The sequence below is a fragment of the Panthera leo genome, chromosome E2, assembly GCF_018350215.1.
Source record: "Panthera leo isolate Ple1 chromosome E2, P.leo_Ple1_pat1.1, whole genome shotgun sequence".
NCBI lineage: Eukaryota > Metazoa > Chordata > Mammalia > Carnivora > Felidae > Panthera > Panthera leo.
Window position 1 is genome coordinate 2,928,823 of NC_056693.1, and position 23,209 is coordinate 2,952,031.

At 59.4% G+C, this 23,209-nt stretch overlaps 3 protein-coding genes across 4 annotated transcripts; 1 reads left to right on the plus strand and 2 right to left on the minus strand.

The window, feature by feature from the left end:
• Nucleotides 1-1,437: 1,437 nt before the first annotated feature.
• On the minus strand, nt 1,438-11,358 carry ZNF865 (zinc finger protein 865). Its single transcript, XM_042919707.1, is given in 3 exon segments — nt 1,438-4,595; nt 4,598-5,126; nt 11,238-11,358. Coding segments are annotated over 2 exon segments (3,189 nt in total). The 5' UTR covers nt 5,100-5,126; nt 11,238-11,358; the 3' UTR covers nt 1,438-1,908.
• Nucleotides 11,359-12,374: 1,016 nt separating this feature from the next.
• On the minus strand, nt 12,375-15,381 carry ZNF524 (zinc finger protein 524). Its single transcript, XM_042918945.1, has 2 exons — nt 15,285-15,381; nt 12,375-13,700 (listed from the first exon to the last, which is right to left on the minus strand). The coding sequence occupies exon 2, from the start codon at nt 13,659-13,661 to the stop codon at nt 12,870-12,872; it is 792 nt and encodes a 263-aa protein (XP_042774879.1). The 5' UTR covers nt 13,662-13,700; nt 15,285-15,381; the 3' UTR covers nt 12,375-12,869.
• Nucleotides 15,382-15,998: 617 nt separating this feature from the next.
• FIZ1 (FLT3 interacting zinc finger 1) lies at nt 15,999-21,425 on the plus strand. Of its 2 annotated transcripts, none has more exons than XM_042920451.1 (3): nt 15,999-16,191; nt 17,737-18,091; nt 19,057-21,425. In XM_042920451.1, the coding sequence occupies exons 2-3, from the start codon at nt 17,777-17,779 to the stop codon at nt 20,242-20,244; spliced, it is 1,503 nt and encodes a 500-aa protein (XP_042776385.1). In that variant the 5' UTR covers nt 15,999-16,191; nt 17,737-17,776; the 3' UTR covers nt 20,245-21,425. The 2 variants fall into 2 exon arrangements, with proteins under 2 accessions (XP_042776385.1, XP_042776384.1); XM_042920450.1 differs by lacking the exon at nt 15,999-16,191 and adding an exon at nt 16,710-17,122.
• Nucleotides 21,426-23,209: the final 1,784 nt, after the last annotated feature.

Consider the following 23,209-nt stretch of genomic DNA (forward strand, 5'->3'; position numbering starts at 1 on the left):
GGCAACGTAAATGTATGAGGGAGGTGGCTGGGTGAGACGGGAAAGTGCCAGCACCAGGGAGGGGAAATGGCAGAATTTGGTGGCAGATTAGAGAGAGGGCAATGGTTACTCAGCTCTGGGAGAGTGCAGACCGGGTTGCTAGATCTCCCCAATTTTTCAGAGGTTGCATTAGTTCATATTATGCAAAATCCTTTGATTTTCAAATGTCGGCAACTAAGTCAAACTCTATTATTAATTTTTTAATGCATGGGCTAAACAAAGCATGTCAGTGGCTTGCCTCCAGCAGCTGCCAGCTTCCGGCCTCTGGCCTACAAGATCATCCAAGCTCTACTGTTTGGAATTCAAAGCCCTTCAGGATCCAGCCTCCCACCCCCCCACCCCCCCCAACCTCCCAGCCATACTCCTCACTGAAATTCTCTGTAACAGCTGGGTTCAGTTAAACACACTCAACCCTCCACCCAGAATTCTGTGCCCACTTTACCTGGCAAGCTTCCGTGGCTTGTTATTGTTCAGGCATTACTTTCTCCTCCGGGGAGCTTGGCTACCCCCCAGTCTCACAAAGCAACTCCTCCATGCTCTCTGCCCTCAGGGATAATTCTGTGGACGTTTTGTGGTGTGGCTCTGGGTCCCTGGGACTTTTGAACCCTGGGGCCCTGGCACAAGGACTCTCTCAGTCCAGGTCTTCAGCATTGACATAGGTTGGCCATACTAGGTTGCTGCCCCGGAGTGGGTCAAGCCGAACCCGCCCAGGCCATGCCCCCTTAACCAGCTTTGTCTTCCAGTCCCAGCACTGAGCACCCTGGGCCCGCAGTCCCTGTTCTACTGTGGGTTTGCTGGCGGTCCCTGGAGCCTCTTTCTTCTCCAGGACCTCCGCCTCCTCTTCTGACAGATGGGATAACAACACAGAGAGCACATAGCTGGCTCACTGTTCCAACAACGGAAGTGAGCGCCGTGGAAGGGCTTTTGAAGCCCCTCCCAATTATCCTGGACGGATGGGTGCGATGGATGAGGAGTCTTTGCGACGCGGGAACACAGGGGTTCTCCTCCATTGAGGGCAAGGAACGTGTCCAATTCATGTTTCCCCGCCATCCAGTGAAGGACCCAGCAGACGTCGGGGGGTGGGGGAGGGCTTCTGGAAACGTGGGCCAGGCGAACAAACGCCAACAACATCTCAAAGGGGAAGGAGTCCAGGCACACTGTGAGTTTCTGAGAACAGAAACTTACCTGTCTTGTTCATCTCCCTTTGCCCAACGTGCAGACTGAAGCTTGGATACGGTAAATCCTCAGTAATTATTATTTGGATGAGGCAAAGCAGAAAGCCTGAGGGTGAGGCAGAGGTTGTTGGGGAATCGAAATCCCTGGGAAACAAAAGTTCTCAACTTCGTCAGCGCTTAATCCCCTCTCCCTGGGATGCAAGAAAGGACTCCGGTGGCCCTGTTGATACGATTTATTATTCTCCGCTCTGTACAAGCCGCGTCTACCACCCCGCCCCCACCCCCACAATCCAAAAGAGCACCCAGTCCCCCTTGTGCCCTCCCAACTCCACGCATACTCGGTTCCAGCCAGATCCCAAAGGAATGGGGAGGGGCAGTTCAGACCCACATCCTCCACCAAAGCTTATCGGGGGACAGAATGCTGCTGGGGGAGGGGGCGCTGATGAAGGTTACAAAACGGAGTTGGACGGAGGGTCAAGTTCAGTGTCTGACGGGCTGAGGGGAGGGCCAGAGACGTCCGGGACCGGAGTCTGTGCGGCATGAGCCTGCAAGGAGGCTAGTCTGTCCGAAGTTCTGAAGGATGGCTGGGCAACAGCGAGGAGGGGTTAAGAGTCTGATCAGCAACTGGAGAGAAGGAAGGGAGGGGTTGGGAGGGGACATCTGATTGGAGTGGCGGATGGGAACCCCCTCCTGGTCAGGCATCCTTTCCGGCCAAGGCGCCCGCCCCCGCCCCAGGTCCCCCGAGGCCCTCGGCTTTGTGCGCCAGGCGGTGTTTCTTGAGGCCGTAGGTGTTGGCGAAGCCCTCCCCACAGGAGGAGCAGCGGAAGGGCCGTCCGCCCTGGTGCGCCGCCAGGTGCTTACGGAAGTAGCCGGGGTCCTTGAAGGCCTTGAGGCAGGCAGGGCAGCGGAGCTCGGGCCGCGGCGGCTCGTGGGCGCGCTGGTGGCGCAGCACCGAGCTCAGGTAGAAGAAGCCCTTCCCGCAGTGCTCGCAGCGGTAGGCGCGCTCCCCCAGGTGCAGCCGCTGGTGCTCCAGCAGGTTGGAGCGGTAGCGGAAGGTCTTGCCGCAGGCGCCACAGCGCTGGGGCCGGGCCACGGCGTGCAGCCGCCGGTGCTCCGCCAGGCTGGACGACTGCGCGAAGCGCTTGGCGCACACGCCGCACTTGAAGGCGCGCTCGCCGGTGTGCACCACGCGGTGCTGCCGCAGGTACCAGGAGCGCAGGAAGCCTCGGCCACACACGCCGCACCGGTAGGGCCGCTGCTCCGTGTGGCAGCGCTGGTGGCGCATCAGCAGGGCCGCCTCCCAGAAGCGCTTGCCGCACACCGGGCAGCGGAAGCCCCGCTTCTGCCGGTGGCTGCGGCGGTGCAGGAGCAGGTCGTAGGCACCGGCGAAGCTCTGGCCGCAGAGGCCACAGCCTAGGGTCCGCCGCACCAGGTGCACGTACTTGTGAGTCACCAGGCCCAGGAAGTGTTTGAAGCTCTGGCCACACGTGGCGCAGCTGAAGCGCTCAGGGCCCGAGCTGGCACCCCCGCCGCCCCCCGCCACCGCCGTCCCGCTGGCGTCGTCACCCCCGGACACCCCCGCCAGGGCAGCCACGGCCGCCCCCACCTCTCCCGCCAGCCCGTTGTCCAGCACGCTGGCCGCGTCGGCGCTGCCGGAGCCATCCGGGGGCTGGGGACCCCCGGGCGTGGGCGGGAGCAGGCGCTCGGGGGCAGCCTGGTGGACCAGCTTGTGCCACATGAGATTCTCGATGAAGCCGAAGGTCTTGCCGCAGGCATCGCAGCCATACGGCTTCTCCGCCATGTGGGCCTCCTTGTGGCTCATCACGTGGAAGAGATCCGGGAAGTGTTCGCCGCAGTCCGAGCAGGCATAGCTCAGGGCATCGGCCGCCCCGGCAGAGGCGGCCGAGGCGCCCGGCCCACAGGCCCCGGGCGCACCCTGCGTGGCCGGGAGGCCCGCAGCCCCAGCCAGGGCGCAGGGCAGTTGGAGGCGGTGCACCTGGCGGTGGCGGGTGAGGCTCTGCGGGTAGCCGAAGACCTTGCCGCACAGCTCGCACTTGTAGGGCCGCTCACGGGTGTGCACCACGTGGTGCTTGCTCAGGTGGAAGGACTCCCGGAAGCGCTTCCCGCACACGGGACACTGGTGGGGCTTCTCGCCGGTGTGGATGCGCTCGTGGCGCTTCAGAGTCTCGCGTCGCCCGAAGCCCCGCCCGCAGATGCCGCAGCAGAAAGTCTTTCCGGGGACGCTGGCGCCCGCGCCGCCCGCCGCGCTGGTGCCAGCCCCGCCGAGCAGCAGCGGGTGCGCCCCCAAGAGCGGGACGGGCACGGCGCCGTACACCACGGCCGCCGCGGCCGCCGCGGCCTTCTCGCTGTCCGTGGCCGGAGGGTCCGGGGGCAGGAGGTAGGGGCCCGCAGGGAAGGCTGGCGGGGGCTGCGCGACCGCGGCCGCCGCGTCCTTGGGCGCGTCCGGGGCGGGGGCGGGCGGGGCGTGCGCCGCCTTGTGGCGGAGCAGGCTCTGGGGCGCAGAGTACGACTTGCCACACAGGTCGCAGGGGTACACGGGCCGGGGTCCTGCCGCGCCAGCGCCCGCGTGGGCCGCCTGGTGCTTGAGCAGGTAGGCGGCGTCGCGGAAGGCCTTCCCGCAGACGCCGCACGGCAGGCGCAAGAGGTCGGCCGAGTGCGTCTTCACGTGGCGCTTGAGGCTCTCCCTGCGGTTGAAGCTCTTGCTGCACACGGAGCAGGAGAAGGGCTTCTCACCGGTGTGGATAATCTGGTGCTGGTGGAGGTGGCTGGGCTTCTTGAAGACCTTCCAGCACAGCGGGCAGGCAAACGGGCCCTCGCCGCCCCCCGCCGCGGGAGGGGGCACGCCCACCGCAGCGGGGGCTCCGGCCGCCTCCGCCACGCTGGCGGCCACGGCGGCTCCGGCGGCGGCGGCGGCTGGGGGCGGGGCGGGAGGGCCGGAGGGCACGGGGGTGGGGGCGGCGGGGGGTGCGCCGGCCGAGGGTGCCGGCAGGCCCAGCGGCGGGAGGGGCGCCCCGGGCTGCGGCGGGCCCCCGGGGGCGGGCGGCACGTCCTTGTGGCAGCGGCGGTGGCGGATGAGGCTGGACACGTGGTTGTAGGTGCGGCCGCAGACGCCGCACTCGTAGGGCCGCTCGCCCGAGTGCACCAGCATGTGCTGCACCAGGTGCGAGGACTGCTTGAAGGACTTCTGGCACACGCCGCAGGGGAAGCGCCGCTCCATCAGGTACTTGAGCCTCCGGAAGTAGCCTTTGTCGTCCTTGGCCGGGTCGCAGGCCGCCGCCCCTGCGGCGGGCCCCGGAGGGGTCTGTGAGGGGGCGGGAAGCGGCCCCGGGGTCCCGGTGGGAGAGGCCAGCCCCGGGGCCACCCCGGCCCGGTCGCGGGCCCTCCGCGTTTCAGGTTCCCAAAAAGGTGCTGGTGTCCAGACAGGTCGACGATGCCCCACTGCGGGGCGGGGAAGGCAGCATCAAATAGGGGGGGCGGAGGGGGCCCGAAGGCGGGCGGCAGGGGCGGGTCGGGCTTCTTGGCCTGCGAGGAGGACGACGACGACGAGGACGACGACGAGGACGACGACGAGGAGGACGAGGACGAGGACGGCGCCTCCGCCTTGGGTTTGAAGGTCGCCTGGGGCGGGTAGTCGTACTGGGGTGGAGGGGGCTGGGGCGGGGGCTGGGGCGGCGGCCCGGGGGCGCAGGGCAGGGCGGCCACCGCCTTGGCGTGCTCCCCGTACAGTTCCATGGGCTCGAAGCGCTGATGGTTGAGGAACTCCAGAAAGTCGAAGGGGTAGCTCTGGAAGTGAACCCCGTCCTCGCCCCCTATGCCGCTGCCCCCACCGCCCCCGGCGGCACCGCCCGCTGCGTTTGCCTCCATCTCGGGCGGGGTGGGCGACGGCAGACCCTGTGGAGAAGAGGACAGGGCTGAGGAAAGGGGACCGGGCGCCGGAAGTCATGGCCATCTGCCGGAGCCACAGTCTGCCTCCCAGCCTTGCTCCTCTCGGCCCCCCCCCCCGCCCCTCCAGCGCACAGGGCAGCCCCCCTCCTGGCTCTAGCGCACCACAGACGCCTGCTCAGCCGTCCACCTCCTTGCTGGGGCCCCTTTGCTCCTGCCCTCCCATCCCTTCCACGTTCCCGTTGTTTCTGGGGTCTTCCCACATCCTTTCTCCCCATCCCCCAGGCCCTCAGCTCCGCACCCCCAATCTAATTCTCCCAGCACCCCTTGCCTCTGGTGGCAGTCCCCTTACAAACTCTTGGGTATCAGCACCCTCCTAAAACACACACACCCCCCCTCTCCAAAACACATACATACACACACACACACACACACACACACACACACACACACACACGAGCCCCGTTCTCAATCCCCTCAGGTTTTGCCTCTAAAATGATAAGAGGGTGGACTCTAGAGCTCGAGTGCCAGATAGGAATCTGAACCCCACCACATTCCAGCTGTGTGAACACAGGCAAGTTCCTGAACCTCTCTGTGCCCAGACTGCCACATCTACAAACAGAGGTGACAAAGCACACCCCTCCTGCTCAGGGTCGATGTGAGGCTCCAGCAAGCAAATAGCAGGCCTTTGGGTGGAGGCTTCCTGGCACTTTGCAAGCATGTGGTAAGTGGTACTATATCGATACCCTCTCAGCACTGGCAGTAGACAAGGTCAAGACAGACCAAGAGAACTGGAATGAAATCAGTGTTGGGGAGGGCCGTGTTCTTTTACTACAAGGTGTTTGCCTGGAAGAAGCAAGTTACACCGGGAGGCCTGGCACTGAGAAGGCAGCCTGACGCAGCAGGAAACAGGTGGGCACTGCACCTGGGCAGACCTGGGTTCACATTCCCTCTCCTTCCCGAACCTCGCTTTCTCCATTTCTATGAGGAGGCGGTAACCCCTAGGCTGCAGGGGGAATTTAGGGAGCTCACTCTGCACGGAAGGAAACATTATGTGTGCCTTCAGTGACGTCACACACCTGGGGGACACCGACAGCAGATGCCCAGGGGGTGCAGGTCTCCGTCCTCGCCCCAGGTGGGGATTTCCCTGCCTCCTGTGCAATGGCAGTCAGTCTCTGGGCACCTCCTTTATAGTATTTGTCATTCCAGAAGGCAGGTGTCCATGTCTGCGCCCCGGCCCCCACCAGAACCTCAGCTCCTACAATGGACTTTCGAACCTGAGCCACCCAGGGGGCCGGGGAAACACCTCCACCAAGTCTGCGACAGTCAGTGGGAGAAGAGCCCCCAAGGTGTAGCATGCTTCTTGTCCATAATCCCTGGCCCATGGGGGCCTGGCTCTGTGCCCACAACAGGGGTCAGCGATGCCTACCAAGGCCAGGGCCCATCTGTCCCCAGCTAGCCAGCTGGCTCTCTCCCCCCCCACAGGTGAAAGGTGAGTGTCTCCTCCACTCCTCCGCCAAGAGGTCGATATTTTTAGCCTCTAGCTCTGGGTGTCCTTGGACGAGACTCAACATCCCATGCCCTTCACACCCCCTCTGGTTAATTTGCTCTCCAGAAGGAACAAAGGCATGGCTGCGGTGGTGGTGGGAGCCTGTGGGGGAAACCTAAACCCAGGAGACCGGGAGAGTGGGCTGGGTGGGCAGAAAGCACATGGTAGAGGAGTGCAAGGGGCAGGGGAAGGAGGTGTCTTAGGGAAGAAACCACCGCCCTGGCTTGCCTCCATCAGGGTACATATTAATAACAGCTAATGTTGACTGGGCATTTCCTACAAGCCCAGTGTGTTCCCAGCAAATCCCCCCAAAATCTATGAGACTATGACACAGGGACTCTTATCCCCTTTTGACAAAACAGAAGCACAGAGAAGTCAAGTAAATTGCCCAAGGTCACAGAGCAAGTCTGCGGCTCAGCCTCCCCACTTCCCCCACCAGGTTGTTTGTTTCCTAAGGTGGACAAAGGTGGGGTGGACTGTGGGGCCTGGAGCCTTACTGGGGGGTGTTACCTAGGTGATGGGAGTTTATGTAGGGGGCTGGGTGGGAGGGGAAGGGGGTCTCTGTCTTGAACGGATGGAGCAGTGATGTGGCGAGTCTATCCCTCAGATCTCAAGGTTCAGTCCTGTGCTTGCTTCAGGTCCCTGTTCAGATGTCCTCTCCATCCTACCCAATCCTCCCTAACCCCTCATCTTGCTGCATTTTCTCATCACTGTCACTGCCACCACTTGCTGTGTGTATTTCTTTGACTGTGTGTTTACTGTCTGGCATCCCCACCTAACAGAATAAGGATTTGGTCTGTCTTGTTTGCCGCTGTGCCCCCAGCACCGAGCACAGCACCCAGTACGGTGTGGTTGTTTGATAAGTATTTGCTGATATATGGGACTTAAACAGCACCCTCCTAAATCACCAGCAGACCCACCAAGAAACCACAAGAAACAAGGAACCCCAGATGAATAAATATGAAAACACAACGTACCAAAACTTAGGGAAGATGCAGCCAAAGTAGGGTTCAGAGGTAAACTGATAGCCTATACCGATAAGTGTTTGTTAAATGAGCAAAGGAACAAGACTGAGCTGACCAGAACCCCCTGAGGGAGGGAGGGGGACGTTTAGCAGAGATGGAGGTGACACGGGGTGGAGGTCCCCAGAAGAAGGAATTCAAGGGCGGTGATGTTGTAAGGAGGGACCCAAAGGCGAGTGGGAAGATGTGAAGGGCTACTGCTGTGAAGAGCAGGGAGGAGCACTGGGGGATGGAAGTGATCACGCTCCCAGTATTTCCACTGGGAAATAAGAGGCATTTCCTCTTTCAGGGGATCCCAGCCTTAAATCGGTGTCTTTCTGAGGGGAGACGCATCCTATGGAGAGAAGCATGATGGGGGCATGTCCCAAGGGGACAATGGGGATTTCCCTGCCTCCTGTGCAATGGCAGTCAGTCTCTGGGCACCTCCTTTACAGTATTTGTCATTCCAGCAACAACACTCGTAATCGTAACAGCTCATGTTTGTGTTTATTGTTCAATCAGTTTGAGGTGCAGCATCGTGAGGCCTCACGATGGTCCTGTACTGTTATCAGCTCCATTTTTTAAGTGGGAAAACTGAGAAGGGGGGGGGTCATTTCCCCAAGGTCACATAGCCAGTCAAGGGGAAAGTAGGTATTAGATTCCAAATCTCTCCGATACCAGGACCTGTGGGCCATTCTGCTACAACAGGTTCGACTTGGGATGAAGCTGTACTCTGTTAATAACAGTAACGTGGACACACGGTACCACGTAATGTGAAGTGCTTTCTACCTGCCTAGTGCTCTTCTAAATCCTTCAACGAATCTTCCTACTGAGTCAAGAAGATGGTGACCACTCTCAACTCTGTTTCACAGAGGAAGAGACTGAGGGCCGGAGACATAAATTCATCTCCTAACGTCATAACCAGTAACAAGCCGTGGCAGAGCCAGGAATAGGAGGCAAGCAGCAGGGCCCCAGAGTGCGTGCTGTTACCCACTACAGCATGCTGTCTTTCAACATTCTCTCTCCAAAATAAAGGAAGGCCCCCCACTCTGCCTTATACTAGAAATACACTTCGCCGCACCCACTTCCTTGATACCCGAGCCCAGAACCAGCCACCAGGATTTTCTGAACACTAATAAGCACCGTACTACGTATCTTATGTGATTTGTCTCCAACTTCATAACAGACTCATCAGATAAGCATTACTATTATTCTCATTTAACAGATGGGAGGACTAAGGCCAAACCACGTCCCTCCTCTGTTCAAACCCTGCAATGACACCCATCCCACTTAAAGTCAAAGTCTCTATGATGACCTACATACCCTCCATGGCCACCTGGCTGCTCCTCCAACGTGCCAGCATTCCTACCCCAGGGCCCTTGCACTGGCTGTTGCTTCTGTCTGGAATCCTCTGACTGCTATCTCTATACCTCTCTCTCCCTCACCTCTTTCACACCTCTGCCCAAAGGCTGTCTCCTCAGTGAGGCTCTCCATGGCCCCTGTAACCTGTCATCCACACCAACATTCCGGCTCTTCCCAGCCTGCTTTGTTTCTGTCCTTACCTGTCAGCATCACCCGATAAACCACATATTCTGCTTGTCTTGTTGTTGCTGGCCTCCCCCTCTAGAAGGTGGGCTCCATACAGGCAACGATTTTTACCTGTTTTGTTCACTGTTCTATCCCAGGACCTAGATCAGTGCCTGTCTCCAAAAATATTTATGAAATAAGTGAATGAATGAGGCTAGGAAAAGAGGGAGTGGTTTGCTCAGAGATATGAACACAGTGGAATCCCGGACTCACCCTCTTAACCACTTCACTCTTGGGGGGAGCTAGTAAGAGCAGCCCCCAGTTGGCCACAGTTGTCCAGGAGGGTCGGGATTTACACAGAGGTGTGTGTGTGGCTTTGGGGAGCGACAAGATGACAATGGGAATCTTTTGAAGAAGGCCTTTTTGCCACCCTCTTCTGTGACTATACCCTGATCCTGCTGTATTTTATCCACACACACACATTTTGTTTTTTAATTGTCCCATCAGCTAGCATATGCGCTCCATGAGGGCAAGGGTTTTTGTCTGTTTGGTTCTCTGCTGCATCCGCCACGTGTAACAGGTCCTCATCAAACACTTGTTGAACAAATGAACGAATGAATAAATGAAGAACAGTATGGGCTTGGTAGAGCTGACAAAGGCGAGAAAATTGATCACAGTGCCCTTATCCCCAATGCCCTAAGACATCAAACCCTCTCCCTCTTGTTCTCTTCCTTCACTGGCTTCCCTGATGCTCCTCCACTCACCATGATCACGGCCACCTCAGGACCTTTGCACTTGCTATTCTCGCTGCCTGAAACCATCCACCCAGATCTCTACATGGCTAAGTCACCTCTGCTAATTCAGTTTTCACCTCTGAGGTAAACCATCGGGCTCTGGGAGAACCCAGAAAACAGGATTTATCTTATTCGTTCACTTGTGTTTGAACTCTCTCAAGTAGACTGTAAAACCCACAAAATGAAAGACCATGTGTATCTCTCTCCTTCACCACTGTATGCCCTGTACCTAGAACAGTGAATGAATGAATGAATGAATGAACACATGCCTGGGGAAAAAAAGAGGTCAGGCCATAGTAAAGATGGGGGTCTTCTCTAGGGCGTCCAGGAGGATGAAATGAAGCTGGGTGCGAAGTGGGAGAGGTTAACGCCACAGAAAGAGGTGGCCTGAGAGGGAGAGGCTCACTGTGGGGCACTGCTCTGTGGGAGGACTAGGGACAGGAGCTGACCTGGCTTGGGGAGAGGAGGGAGGTACAGCAGAAGTGTTTCATTGGAGCCTGGAGCTAAACAGGCAGCTGTTTCCACCTGAATGGGGAGAGGATGTGGGTGTGAGAGCAGAACTCTAGAGGGAGCTAGCTGTTCTATGGGGGGGGGGGGGGGGGGGGGGGGAGGGAGGGGGAGGGTTGAAAGGGGTATTCTCAACCACTACGGTACCGGGTCGGGGGGTGGTGGTGGCAGAAGAAAAAAAAAAGGTATTTTCTGCTGCAGACCAGAATGGAAAGTATTTTTACATCGGGAGGAGGCGGGGGGGGTGGGGGGGGTGGGGAGTGGAAATGTGGGAGATTTGGGGGCTGCTGTGTGTGGACAGAGATAAGAGGGGCAGTTCTGCAGCGAAGCACTAATGCAACACTCTTTGGAGGCAGCCTATAGGGAATACTAACGGAGGGTTCACGGGCAGCTGCCCTCCGTGAAGGAAGGCAGTGCTGGTGGCATTTGGGGGGCTGTCCTGGAGGCAGCAATGACGAGGGTTACGCAGAAGCGATCCTATGAGAAAGCATTCATGGGGGCCCTGGCAGCAGTTTAAGGGATCGCCACAAATAAGGACGCTTTGGCAGCCGTCCTGCATGGGGGCGTTAATGGGGCAGATGTCTGGAAGGGTCTTATGGGGGAGCAGTGACTGGGGGGACCCCTGGCGAGGGCCCGGCGGGAGAGGCACTGACGGGGACGTTCTGGGGACCAGAGCGGGCCAGGGCGGGACCCCCCGCCCCCGTTGCCCCCGGGTCCCCGGGCCACGCGCCCCGTCACTCACCGGCGCAGGGGTCTCCGCCGGGAGGAGGCCGAGGAGGCGGAGGAGGCGCCGCCGCTCCGGGGAGACCCGAGGGCCCGACCGGAAGTGCCGCCCCCTCCCCCTCCCCGGCAGCCCCGCGCCGCCCGCCTGCCCGCCCGCCCGGAAGCGGAAGTCGCGCCCGTCTCCGAGGCGCCGGCGTGGAGGAGCGGAAAGAGGAGGCGGTGGCGGCGACCGAGAAAGAGAAGTGCGCCTGCGCACTGGCTCGGGGACGCGGACGGGGAGAGCCTAGGCCGCTTCCGGTAGGCGAGCTAAGCAACGTGCGCCTGCGCCCTGAGCCCCCGCCTCCTAGGGCACAGCCCACACGCTCCAGACATCCGGTTAAGCCACGCCCCTCGCGTAAATTTGGCGTGTAAGCCCCTCCCCCATTCTGAACCACGCCCATTTTGTAGCTTAATTATTTAAGCCCCGCCCACTGCCTTAAAATCCATCCTCCTCGCCCCAGCACCCACGATTTTTCTCCTGTTCTTACCCACCTCCAAGTCCCCAAGAACTCCACCTATCTCCCCTCAGCCCCGCCCACAGCCCCAACACTTTCTTCTAAGCAGTGCCCCCCAGAGGTTTTTAGGCTGCACCAAGCCCCCTGTGTTAGCCCAGCCCCTTCCTACTAAGCGCCCTTCGTCTCAGGCACTTCCCTTCCTTAGTATTTATTTAGGTACCCCCTTCTGTCACCTGTGCCTGAATAACAGTCATGCCCTCCTCACAGCACCTTCTCTTCACAGTTACATCCCGTCTGTCCCAACACCTTGCTCTCCTGCAGTTCCCCCTTGAAACGTCTCCTCTCAGATAAACCCTATTCATATGGCCTCTAAATCGTTTCCACCTTCTGCCTGCCAACCCTTAAACCAAGTCAAGCCCCACCCTTGTTCTCAACACCTACCCCCTAAACCCCGCCCACAATGCTCATCAGCCTCACCCCTTAGCCCCAACCCCGCCCTCTGTTTCCCTAGCCCCGCCCCCTCCTGGCCACACCTCTTATCTACGTAAGCCTTACCAAAGTTGTCAATTCTACTCACAACCCTCAACTCGGTTTTTCCTTAGTGTCAGGACGAAGTGATGGGGCAAAGTAGTGGGGGCAGAATTTCCAAGAATATGGCTGGGATGGGGGATGGGGACCTAGATCACATTTGCACAGAGGTTCAATGTTTTACTTAGAGTGGATATTTACAGGGAGCACTTTGGGGTCTGCTGGAACTGGGAGAGGGGGCAAAGCCTTCCTCCAAGCCAGCCCATAGTGGCAAGCTAACAAGGCACATGACATGGGGTTCTCCCAAATTCGATGCACTCCTATCAGGGTGGCATAGCGACCAGAGGACATTTGAAGGGAGGGCCAGCCTTGGTACCATCACTGAATACACACAGGAAGCCAGTAGGCAGATATTTATTTCCAAGGCCCCTGCCTCCAGGGGCCTGTCAGTCCGGGGGAGGGTGGCAGAAGGCAGCAGGACCCAGGAGTTTAGGTCCTCACCCTCAACCCCCTCCCACAACGGGAAGACCACCAGGTATGAGGGCGTCCCAGCTTTCCTGCCCAGGCTCAGCACCAGCTGAACTCCCAGCTCTAAACCTGGCCTGGGGACAGGTGGCCCAGGGTGTGGGTCAAGCCAGCTCTTTGCCCTCCGGCTCCTCCACCCCCTCTTCAGCCCCTGCCGTAGCCGGAATGCCCTCGTCGTCCCACGGTGGTTCGGGCCCTGGGTCCGGGGAACACAGGGGTGCCCCCATGGCCTCGGGGTGCTTGCGTTTGGCATGGCGCCGGAGCGTGTTGGCCTCCGTGAAGCGCAGCCGGCAGACAGGGCACTGGTAGGGGCGCTCCCCGGAGTGGACACGGTGGTGGTGGGCCAGCTCACCCGCCTCGCGGAAGCGACGAGGGCAGAGTGGGCAGCGGAAGGGCCGCAGGCCGGCATGGATGTTGCAGTGCCGCCGTAGGTGGCTGGACCGCTTGAAGGTCTTGCCGCAATCCTTGCACTCGTGCGGCTTCAGCTCTGAGTGCGAGATGCTGTGGCGTTCCAGGTCGGAGAGGTAGGGGAAGGCCCGCAGGCACACCGGGCAGAAGTGCGGGGCCTTCTTGGGGCCGGAGCCCTCAGGCAAACCAGCCGCTGACCCCTCAGAGACTGTATAGGGCACACCCTGATCATCGATCAACAGGAGGTCGCTGCCACCGCCGCTGCCCACAGGGGCTGTCACCCCCTGTGCCAGCGGGGGCTCCTGCCCTGACTTGGGGGGGCGGCCCCGCTTGCGAGGGAGGGCGGCCTTGAGCGTCCGATTCGAGGAGGTGGCCCCCCCAGGGCGCCGGCCTCGGCGGCCGCGGGGAACAGGAGGAGGTAAGGCCAGAGGTTTCTCTTCCTCCCCGGGCAAAGGCGAAGGCAACGGGTCTGGGCTGGGGGTGTCCATTGAGCAGTGGGGGGCTTGGGTCTGGGCACTGGAGCCGGGCTAAGAGAAGAGAGGGGGCAGCCGTCAGTGCAGGGAGGGTCTGAGTCATCCCTTGTCCCCCAACACCTCGCCCATCCCTTGGTCTGAGTCTCTCGACCTGGGCATGGCCAACATTCACCTGGACAGTTATAGCTACACTGGTGGGTAAAATAGCAAGATAATTCCAACCATTTGGTAAAAAGACACTACCTTTAGCCACACAGGTGTCTCCTAAGCCTCCCTCACCCCCTTCCTAGAAGCTCAGAGTCATCTTGAATCAAAATAAAGGAAAATCTTCATAGGAGGATAGGATAGAGTCCAACTAAGGGTATGGGCCAGTATTGCGATCCTCAAAACAAAGAACCCATCAAACCTGAGCCATGGAGGCCTAGATGTTTTGTCCCGCTTCTGTTTGGCAAAGTGGGAGGAGTGTGGGAGTTCAGGACTGGGAGAAGACAGGGACTGGTGGTCCCAGGTGGTTTGGCCCCAAGTCGTGGGTGAAGAAATATATGGGAACTGTTAAGGCTCCCAACTCACAGGGTCTGGGTTCAACTCCTGAGTCTATCACTCACTCTCTGTGTGGTCTGGGGCAATTATTTCTCTGAGCCTCCATTAAGCCTTTTGCAAAATAGGACGAATAGGTCATCTTACTCTCACAGACATGGCATGGGGATAATACACATAAAGTGCTCAGTGCACAGAAGTGCCTAGAAGATATCAGCTAGGCACTCACTGACAGCTAAGCCCCACGCCAACTTTCTGAATAATGGTACATCACCCCCATTTTGCAGCTGGGGAAACAGAGGCACAGGAAAGCCAAGTCAGTTGCCCAAGCCCTCTCTGCAAACAAGAGCGAGATCAGGACTCGAACTAGATCTCCAGGACCCCAAAGGCGCAGGGAGTGAGAAGAAATGCACCCAAGGAGACAAGGGGACACCATAGGGTTCCTTACACCTGGGTTAGATCCAGCTCTGCCATTAATTAACAAATGACTTTGCTTCTCTGGGCCAGTTTCCACCTCTGTAAAATGGCTATAGCAAGTTGTCAGTCGGTAATAGTAAGCACTCAGTAAACTACCATCACCACCATGACCTCCATCGACAGAGCATGGGACCATGAAACTAGGGTGTAATTAAGGCGAGAGTGAGGAAGGAAGAGGTGCAGTTAACAGCTGGGGCTGCAGGTGCCACTGGAACAGGCACATACATTGAAGGCCAGAGAGGGGCCACCACTTTTCCACGATCACATGGTTCGCTCCGGTAGGAAGGCCTGGACTAGAACCGGGGTCTCCGGAACAGGGGCCTCGCCCCTTGCCCCTTTGCCACCCCCGTGCAGGCACGCGCCCGGCGGCCCGAGCGCGCTGGGCGGGCCCTGCGGGGGCGGCGGCCAATGAGCGGCGCGCGGGCCGCGGACGGCGAGGGCCTCCAGGAAGGGGGTCTGCGCGCGCGCGCCCGGGCCGACTCCGCGGGGCGCGAGGTCGGCGCGCGCGCTGCGGCGGGCGCGGGCGCAGAAGCAGGTGTGGGGGCGCGCTCCAGGAGCGCGCGGCCCCGGTCCTCCCCTCCCTCCGCTCCCCTCTCCCCGCCCGGACCCCCGCCTCTCGGGTACCTCATTTGCATGTCGCCTGGGCTCGCGAGTGTGCGCGCGCGGGGGCGACGGGGCCGGCGCGTGGGAAGGGGCGGGGGCCAGGGGGCCCTGCCCCTCGGCGGCGCGCTTGGGGACGGCCCCGCCCTCTCCCTCCCCCACTCCCTCTCAGTCGGGCCCGCGCCCGCGGGGAACAAAGAGGACGCGCCGGGTCCTAAGGACCGGTCACGTCCTTGCAGCCAAAACGCGCCTGCGCGCCCGTCGCCTTCGCTGGCCCCGAGCGGGAAATAACCCCACCAACACATTCTGGACCACATAGAAATGTCTTTCCTCCCACAAAGTACCCAGCCGGGTGACCCAATCAAAGGCAGGTACCGCAAGGATGAGGAGCGGGAAAATGGCTGCTTGTTCCCGTAATTAACATGGCGCCTGATAGGCTTCAAAACCCCCTGGAGGGCTGACAACAACATGGGACCTGCTCTTTCCTCCTAACTCTACCAAAGTCGCCGAACTTTGATTTTTCTTTTCTCCGGACTCAAAGCTACATCCTACACAGGAGGAGTCTAAGGCTGTGAAAAGGGAATCACATCTGCCCTCATCAACGTGAACTCCCGCCAGCACAGACACCGAGGGCAGGAGGCCGCGGCGGGAGCCTATTGCCCTCAGTCTGTATGGCGCCGGGAGTCCTCCCCCCCCCTTAGCTCCGCCCCACTCTGCCCTCACCAAAGATGGCGCCACCCTGGCTTCCCCAACTTCCAGTGCTGGGGAAGGGACGGGAAACAGGGATAAGGGCGGGCGGTGGGGAGGGGGAAGCCAAGGGGGCGGGAGAAAGGAGTGTGGGGGAGCAGGGAGCCGAGGCGGAAGTCGAGGGGCCCCCGGGTGGAAGTGACGCTGCCCCCGCTGCCCAAAATGTCGGCGCCCAGAGGGAGGTGTAAGTAATTAAAGAGAAAAGCCGACTGACTTTCCCGGCCTCCTGGGGCCGCCCCAGGGCTCCAAAACCCCCGCTCCGTGCGAGCGAGGTGGACTCGCCCGGCTGCGGGTCGCGCCTGACCTGCTCCCACCCCGGGCGCCCCGGGCCGCACCTCTTAGGGACAGGGGGGAGGGGCACAAAAGGCCGGTACTCAGGGCCTCGGTCCCAGAGCCGACAGGGGAGGGGGGGGGCCAGTCCTGCAGGCGACTGGGTGGGAAGGAGGCGGGGCTTAGTGGCGACAGGGGCGGAGCAGCTGCGGGGAGGAGCTTCCAGAGGGGCGGGGCTTAGAATGGAAATAGGCTGGGCTTAGTGAAAGAAGCGGGACTATGGGTAGAAAATGGGTGGGGCTTAGCAATGGGTGGGGCTTGATAAGGGGCGTGGCCAAAGAGTGCTAGGAGGGTCCCAGGTCGAAGGGTGGAAGGGACTTACCTGGGCTGAGTGGGGGGGGCGGGGGGGGGGGAGCGGGAATAGGACTCAGGGCACAGGTGGGCGGAGCTTAGAGTAGAAGGGGAGTAGTTTGTGCAGGAGTGGGCGCAGTGAGGTGATGGGATTTAGGCGTGTAATTAGTCTTAGTGGAAATAACAAGTCTTCATAACGTAAGTGCAATGATTTGGAGGGCTGGGAAGGGGCTCCCCCCGGAAGGCTGAGTGGAGGGGTCTTGGAAAGGACGGGCCCCCTACAGGCTAGGTGGAGACGACAACCTGTGTGGCGTTCTGGAGGCGCACCTTAGCGGAGAAGAGATGGTAGGATTTAGAGAGCAATCTCAGAGGAACTTGGCAGGCAGTAGAAATCAGAACAGCTTGCCTGTTGAGCCTTTGCTGGGTCCCTGCCTGAGTCAGGGCGCGGCACGCACTGCCACAGTTTTGCTTACGCCTCATCTCCACTGCATGAGGTAGGTACCCCTGTTACTCCCACTGTGCAGATGGACAGACTTTCTGCAGATGGACAGTTGGTTTCTTCAGAGGTTCCAGGACCATTCCTGGTCGCCCTGGAAGGTTGAACCAAGTGCACTTGGCCCCAAATCTTTGTCCCACTCATTTGCTAGGAATGTGAATCTTTTCCCCGAAGATGACTTTCACTCTCGAAGAAGACTGGGAGGGACTTTCAGAGAGGAAGGGACTTGTCAGAGAATTCAAGAGGCAACTCGAACTTGAGGAGGAGTGGGTGGGACCTGATTCAGAGTGGCTGGGGCCTAACAGTGGGCGGGGCTTAGGGAGAAGTGGGGGGGGGGGGTCCAAGTAGAGAAGAGGCTTAAAAACACTCAGGAGTGTATTAGCCACTTGGCACTAATTAGGAAGATTGGCAGATGAGTGAGAGGAGGGTTTGTAGGAGAAGGGGAGGCTTAACGATGGGTGGTCGTGGCTTGGAGGTTGAGTGTAGCTTGGAGGGAAGTGGGAAGGGTTCCCAGGGGACAGATAGCGGGTCCTGAGTCCAAGGAGACTGATAGGAGAGGGCTGATGGGGAGCTGACTGCTTCACCTGCCCTCCATGTCTCCCCTTGCTCCAGAGAGAGCCTCCACTCGCCACTGCCCTCCCACCACGCCACCATGGATGATGCCCCGCTGCCAGTGCCCCCGGTCCCCGCCCCGGCCCCGGCCCCAGCACCTCCCGCTGCTGCTGCTCCCCGGGTCCCATTTCACTGCAGTGAGTGTGGCAAGAGCTTCCGCTACCGCTCGGACCTTCGGCGCCACTTCGCCCGGCACACTGCACTCAAACCCCACGCGTGTCCGCGTTGTGGCAAGGGCTTCAAACACAGCTTCAACCTGGCCAACCACCTGCGTTCGCACACCGGCGAGCGGCCCTACCGCTGCTCTGCCTGCCCTAAAGGGTTCCGAGACTCCACCGGCCTGCTGCACCACCAGGTGAGTCCCGCAGGCTGGGCTCAGGCTGGCCTCCCTGGGCTGGACACACCCTTGGAGCCACAGGGCCCCACTTTGGGCAGCAGACAGCGCTGTGCTTTCTCACTTAGCTTTACAGTTCAACAGGCAGGCACTACCAACCAAAAGGACTGGACGCTCAAAATCTGTCTCTAGTACTCCCAGACTTTTAAATAAACCACAAGGGCCACTATCAGTAAGGCACAGTCTTGTGTAACACACTGGCCACATTTCACCTGCTCAAAAGCCAGGTGTCGCTGGTGGCTGCCATATTGGTCAGTGAAGATACACAACACCTCCATCAGTGCAGAAAGTTCTGTTGGACAGTTCTTGCTCTAGAAGGTTGGACATTTACCTTGAAAAACCACCTCCCATCCCAGGGGATTATGAAAGATCCTCCCCACCTCTTCCTGATATCCACCACCTTAGAGGACATCCATAGGAGGTCGGAACATTTATCAATAATAAGTACAATTTCTAGGAATTGAGCAGCTATTTAGCGATGATTTTATCCTATACTCACAACGACCTGTGAGATGGCACATCTTGTGCCCGTGTCACAGAGGAGAAAAGCAGAGCCTCAGAGATGATGTTACTTGTCTAGTTTTCACTGCAAGTAGAAGGCAGAGGGGGACTTGAACCCAGGTTTGTTAGTGCTCAGAGCCCTAGTACCTAGCCATTCTCCCAGGGAGTCCCAGTTTCCTAGGTGGGCTTGGTGAAAATGAGTAAGAGTTAGTCCGAACGAATGAGAGGAAGAGTTCTCCAGCCTAAAGGAACAGCACGTGCAAAGGTCCTGTGAGGGAAGGGGCAGAAAGAATCGCAACATGACCCAAATCAGAGAAGATGAGGGAGGAGGTCGAAGCTAGGCAAGGCCACTCCGGAGGGCAGGAATCCGCCCTGCAGGCTGGACCCTCGGCTCTGATGCCGCGCTCTCCCTCTCTCCCTCCCAGGTCGTCCACACTGGTGAGAAACCCTACTGCTGCCTGGTCTGCGAGCTGCGCTTCTCCTCTCGCTCCAGCTTGGGCCGCCATCTCAAGCGCCAGCACCGCGGGGTGCTCCCGTCTCCGCTGCAGCCCGGCCCAGGCCTGCCCGCCCTGAGCGCGCCCTGCTCCGTCTGCTGCAACGTGGGCCCCTGCTCGGTGTGCGGGGGTGCGGGAGCTGCTGGCGGAGAGGGCCCAGAGGCGGCGGGCGCGGGCCCGGGCAGCTGGGGGCTGGCGGAGGCCGCAGCCGCGGCCGCCGCCTCACTGCCCCCGTTCGCCTGCGGAGCCTGTGCGCGGCGCTTCGACCAGGGCCGCGAGCTGGCGGCCCACTGGGCGGCGCACACTGATGTGAAGCCCTTCAAGTGCCCGCGCTGCGAGCGCGACTTCAACGCCCCCGCGCTGCTAGAGCGGCACAAGCTGACGCACGACCTGCAGGGCCCGGGCGCGCCCCCTGCGCAGGCCTGGGCCGCGGGGGCGGCCGACGGCGGCGGAGGCGGCGGTCCTGCGGAGGCAGGCAGCGCCCAGCCGGCCTGGGACGGCGGGCTGCTCCTGGGTCACGCCGGGGGCGGCGTGCCTGAGCTCCGGGGGCTGCTCCCCGAGGGCGGCGGGGAGGCCCCAGCGCCCGCGGCCGTGGCCGAGGCGCCGGAAGACACCCTGTACCAGTGCGACTGCGGGACCTTCTTCGCGTCAGCTGCCGCGCTGGCCAGCCACCTGGAGGCCCACTCGGGGCCCGCCACCTACGGCTGCGGCCACTGCGGGGCCCTGTACGCGGCCCTGGCGGCCCTAGAAGAGCACCGGCGGGCCAGCCACGGCGAGGGTGGAGGGGCGGAGGCGACGCCCGCGGCCCCGGAGGGGGAGCCGGCGGCCGGGGAGGCCGCGTCCGGCTCGGGCCGGGGCAAGAAGATCTTCGGCTGCTCCGAGTGCGAGAAGCTGTTCCGCTCCCCGCGCGACCTGGAGCGGCACGTGCTGGTGCACACGGGCGAGAAGCCGTTCCCGTGCCTCGAGTGCGGCAAGTTCTTCCGCCACGAGTGCTACCTCAAGCGCCACCGGCTGTTGCACGGCACCGAGCGGCCCTTTCCCTGCCACATTTGCGGCAAGGGCTTCATCACGCTCAGCAACCTCTCTCGGCACCTGAAGCTGCACCGGGGCATGGACTGACGGCCAGGCCGCGCCTCCGCCCAACCGCCCCTCCCCGGGGCGGGGCTGGACTTGGGCCCGGCCCGGTCTGGATCCAGATCCACGGGCCCTGGAGCAAGGGGACCCTGGCTGGAGAGACAGGGCCACCAGACGCCCACACAGGGCCCTGAGCTGGAGGGCAGCAAATAAACGGAGAGATTCCTCAGCTCCGGGGTCCAGGACCCCTGAGTGTGAGACCCCTGGAATATACGCTGGGCACCCCCAAGTCAATAGGCAGCCTCCCAGCTGTGGGGACCTAGCAGTGAGAAATGGGTCTCCCAAGTACTTCTCATCTTGAGGACCCTAATAATGACAGATGGGCACCTTTCCCCTCCCCCAAGGGAAGGCTGCCCCTCTCCCTGAGAGCCATCATTCCCAACGACCTTGATCTGGAGAATGTGGGGAGATCATGACCCCGAATTTCCCTAGATCCCCTCCAAATGCTACCCACCAGTCACTGGTGCCCCCCCCCCCAAAAAAAAATGGATATAGCCGGAATCTGCCTTCCCCCGCCCCCACCCCATTTCATTCCTTATGCTGAAAGAGGACCAGGGTAGATGTCCCCTGCCCTCAGCCCCCACTCCCCAATTAGGTCTCCCTCCCCTACTGCAGAATGGATCAACCCTAATGATCTTCCCCACCCCCAACCACTAGAATAGGCTGGTTTGAAATCCCTCCTGCCCAGTAGAATGAACTGATTCAGATACACGCCCCTGTCCACTGGAATGGGCTGGTCCAGACTGTGGCCTGCCCCCCACCCTCCTTAGGTGAATACGGCAGACACTCCTCCCTCGCTCTGGAGTGTGGGCCAGTCCACGTCATTCCCCATCCTGTGAACTCATCTGAATGGGAGGTGGTGGACATTGGGGTTTTCCTCCCACTCTGCTGTAGCACCTGTCAGTCTTTCCATCTCTGTTGGTTTGTCTGTCTCTGTGTTCCCCTCAACCCCAAGGGGGAAGGGGGTTTGGCTAGGGGGTTCCCCCCTGTGAGCCTCGACCTTGCCCCCTCATCCCACTCCCTAATGTCTCCAGGACCCCAATAAACCTTGTCCTGTCAGTCACTGATGTCTCATTTTCTGATCCTTGGCTCCAGAGAGGTGGGAGTTTCTCCCTCCCTGGTTTAGGACAGGCCCCCTAAATAAAGATCTTTCCTCCCTCCCTCCTGACAAATTTTGAGTCGAGAGTGCACGACCATTAAAATCAGAAAGGGTTTAAGTCTCACCAAAAGGGAACCCAGTCCCTTAAAAACAACATCCATCTCCAATGGGCTAAACATGCCCTTTAGAAACCATCAATCCCATAAGACTTACCCCCTAAAAACCAAACTATCTCCTTAACGAAAAGTTCTACCCCTAAGCAGAGACCCTATCTCTTAGACTCCACCTCCAGGTGTCCAAATTTGTACCTTGAACGCTTACATCCAATTCCTAGGATAGGATTTGCCCATCAGGGAAGGGGTCAGCCATTCGTATTGTCTTCTGTGCACTAGATTACATTCCTGTACTGAGTGCCTATTCTGTGCCAGGCATTGTAATCCTCTCTGGGGATCCAACAGCAAAGAAAATAACTCCTCATGGGGTTTATATGTTTAGTGTGTGGGCGATAGGGTGGAGAAAAGAGTAATCAAAGAAAGGAGAGTAATTTCCAGATGGTTTTGAGCATCTGAAGGAGATGAGGAGAGGTGTTAAGAAAGTGACTCTGCCATCCCAGTTCGGGTGTCCTGTGGGCTTCTCTACAGAGGTGGCATTTGATCTGAAACCTGAAGGGTGGCGAGAGACCAGCGAGGAGGATGCCTGGATGGGCACGGAGAAGAGGGAGGAACTGAGGTCGAGGGGTCAGGTCACGCAGAGGCTGGTGGGCTCTCCAGGTCATCGAAAGCAAGATTTTAACGTGGAGGGATGGGATCACTCTTGCACTTTACAAAGTTCCCTCTGGCTGCTGAGTGGAGAAGGAACTGGAGGGGCACAGTGGAAGCAGAAGACTATAGCAATCCAGTAGGAGAGATGGGGGGGGGGGGGTGGCCAGACCTTAGTGGTGGAGAGAAATGGGTGGGTTCGAGATGAATTCTGTAAGTAGAATGTGAGTGTGTGTGTGTGTGTGTGTGTGTGTGTGTGTAACTGAAAGGGAGGAATCAAGAGGGTCTGGTTGAGTGGTGGCATTTTGAATTAAGAACAGAAAAGGGGAAGAACACATTTGGGTAGGGGTTTAGGTGAATCAAGAATTCCATTTTGAGCTTCTTAAATATAAGATGCCTGGGAGATTGGCATGCTCTAACAAGGCTGAAGATGTGCATATCTCGCGATGCAGCAATCCCACTGCTAGGCACAAGCCCCAGAGAAATCCCTTCACCTGCACTGGGAGACACATAGAAAAACACTCCCAGCAGCACATATGGTCAGCCTCAAACTCTGAACAACTGGAACATCGCTGTGAGGGTCTGAATGTTTGTGTCCCCATCAAAATCGATATGTTGAAATCCTAAAGCCCAGTGTGACAGTATTTGGAGATGGAGCTATTGGGAGGTGCTTAAATCACGAGGGTGGAGTCCTCATGCGTGGGATTAGTGACCACATTCCAAAGGCTCCAGAGTGATTCCCTAGTCCTCTCCACCATGTGAGGACGCAGCAAGAAGGCAGTGGCCATGAGGGCCTAGAAGAGGGCCTTCCCCAGAAGGCAAGCATGCTGGTGCCTTGATCTTGGACCTCTGGCTTCCAGGACTGTGAGCAATAAATTTCTGTTGTTTACAAGCCACCCAATCTGCGGTATTTTGTTACAGCAGCCAGAACAGAATAAGACATCCATCAACAGTATAGCAGATCAATAAACAGTGCTATATTATGCTGTGGAATACTATACAGCAATGAAATGAAAGGAGTGCAGAAACCCACATTTGCATGGATGAAAGTTACAAAGAAACCCAATGCAAGAAGGCAAGAAGAAGCCCATGG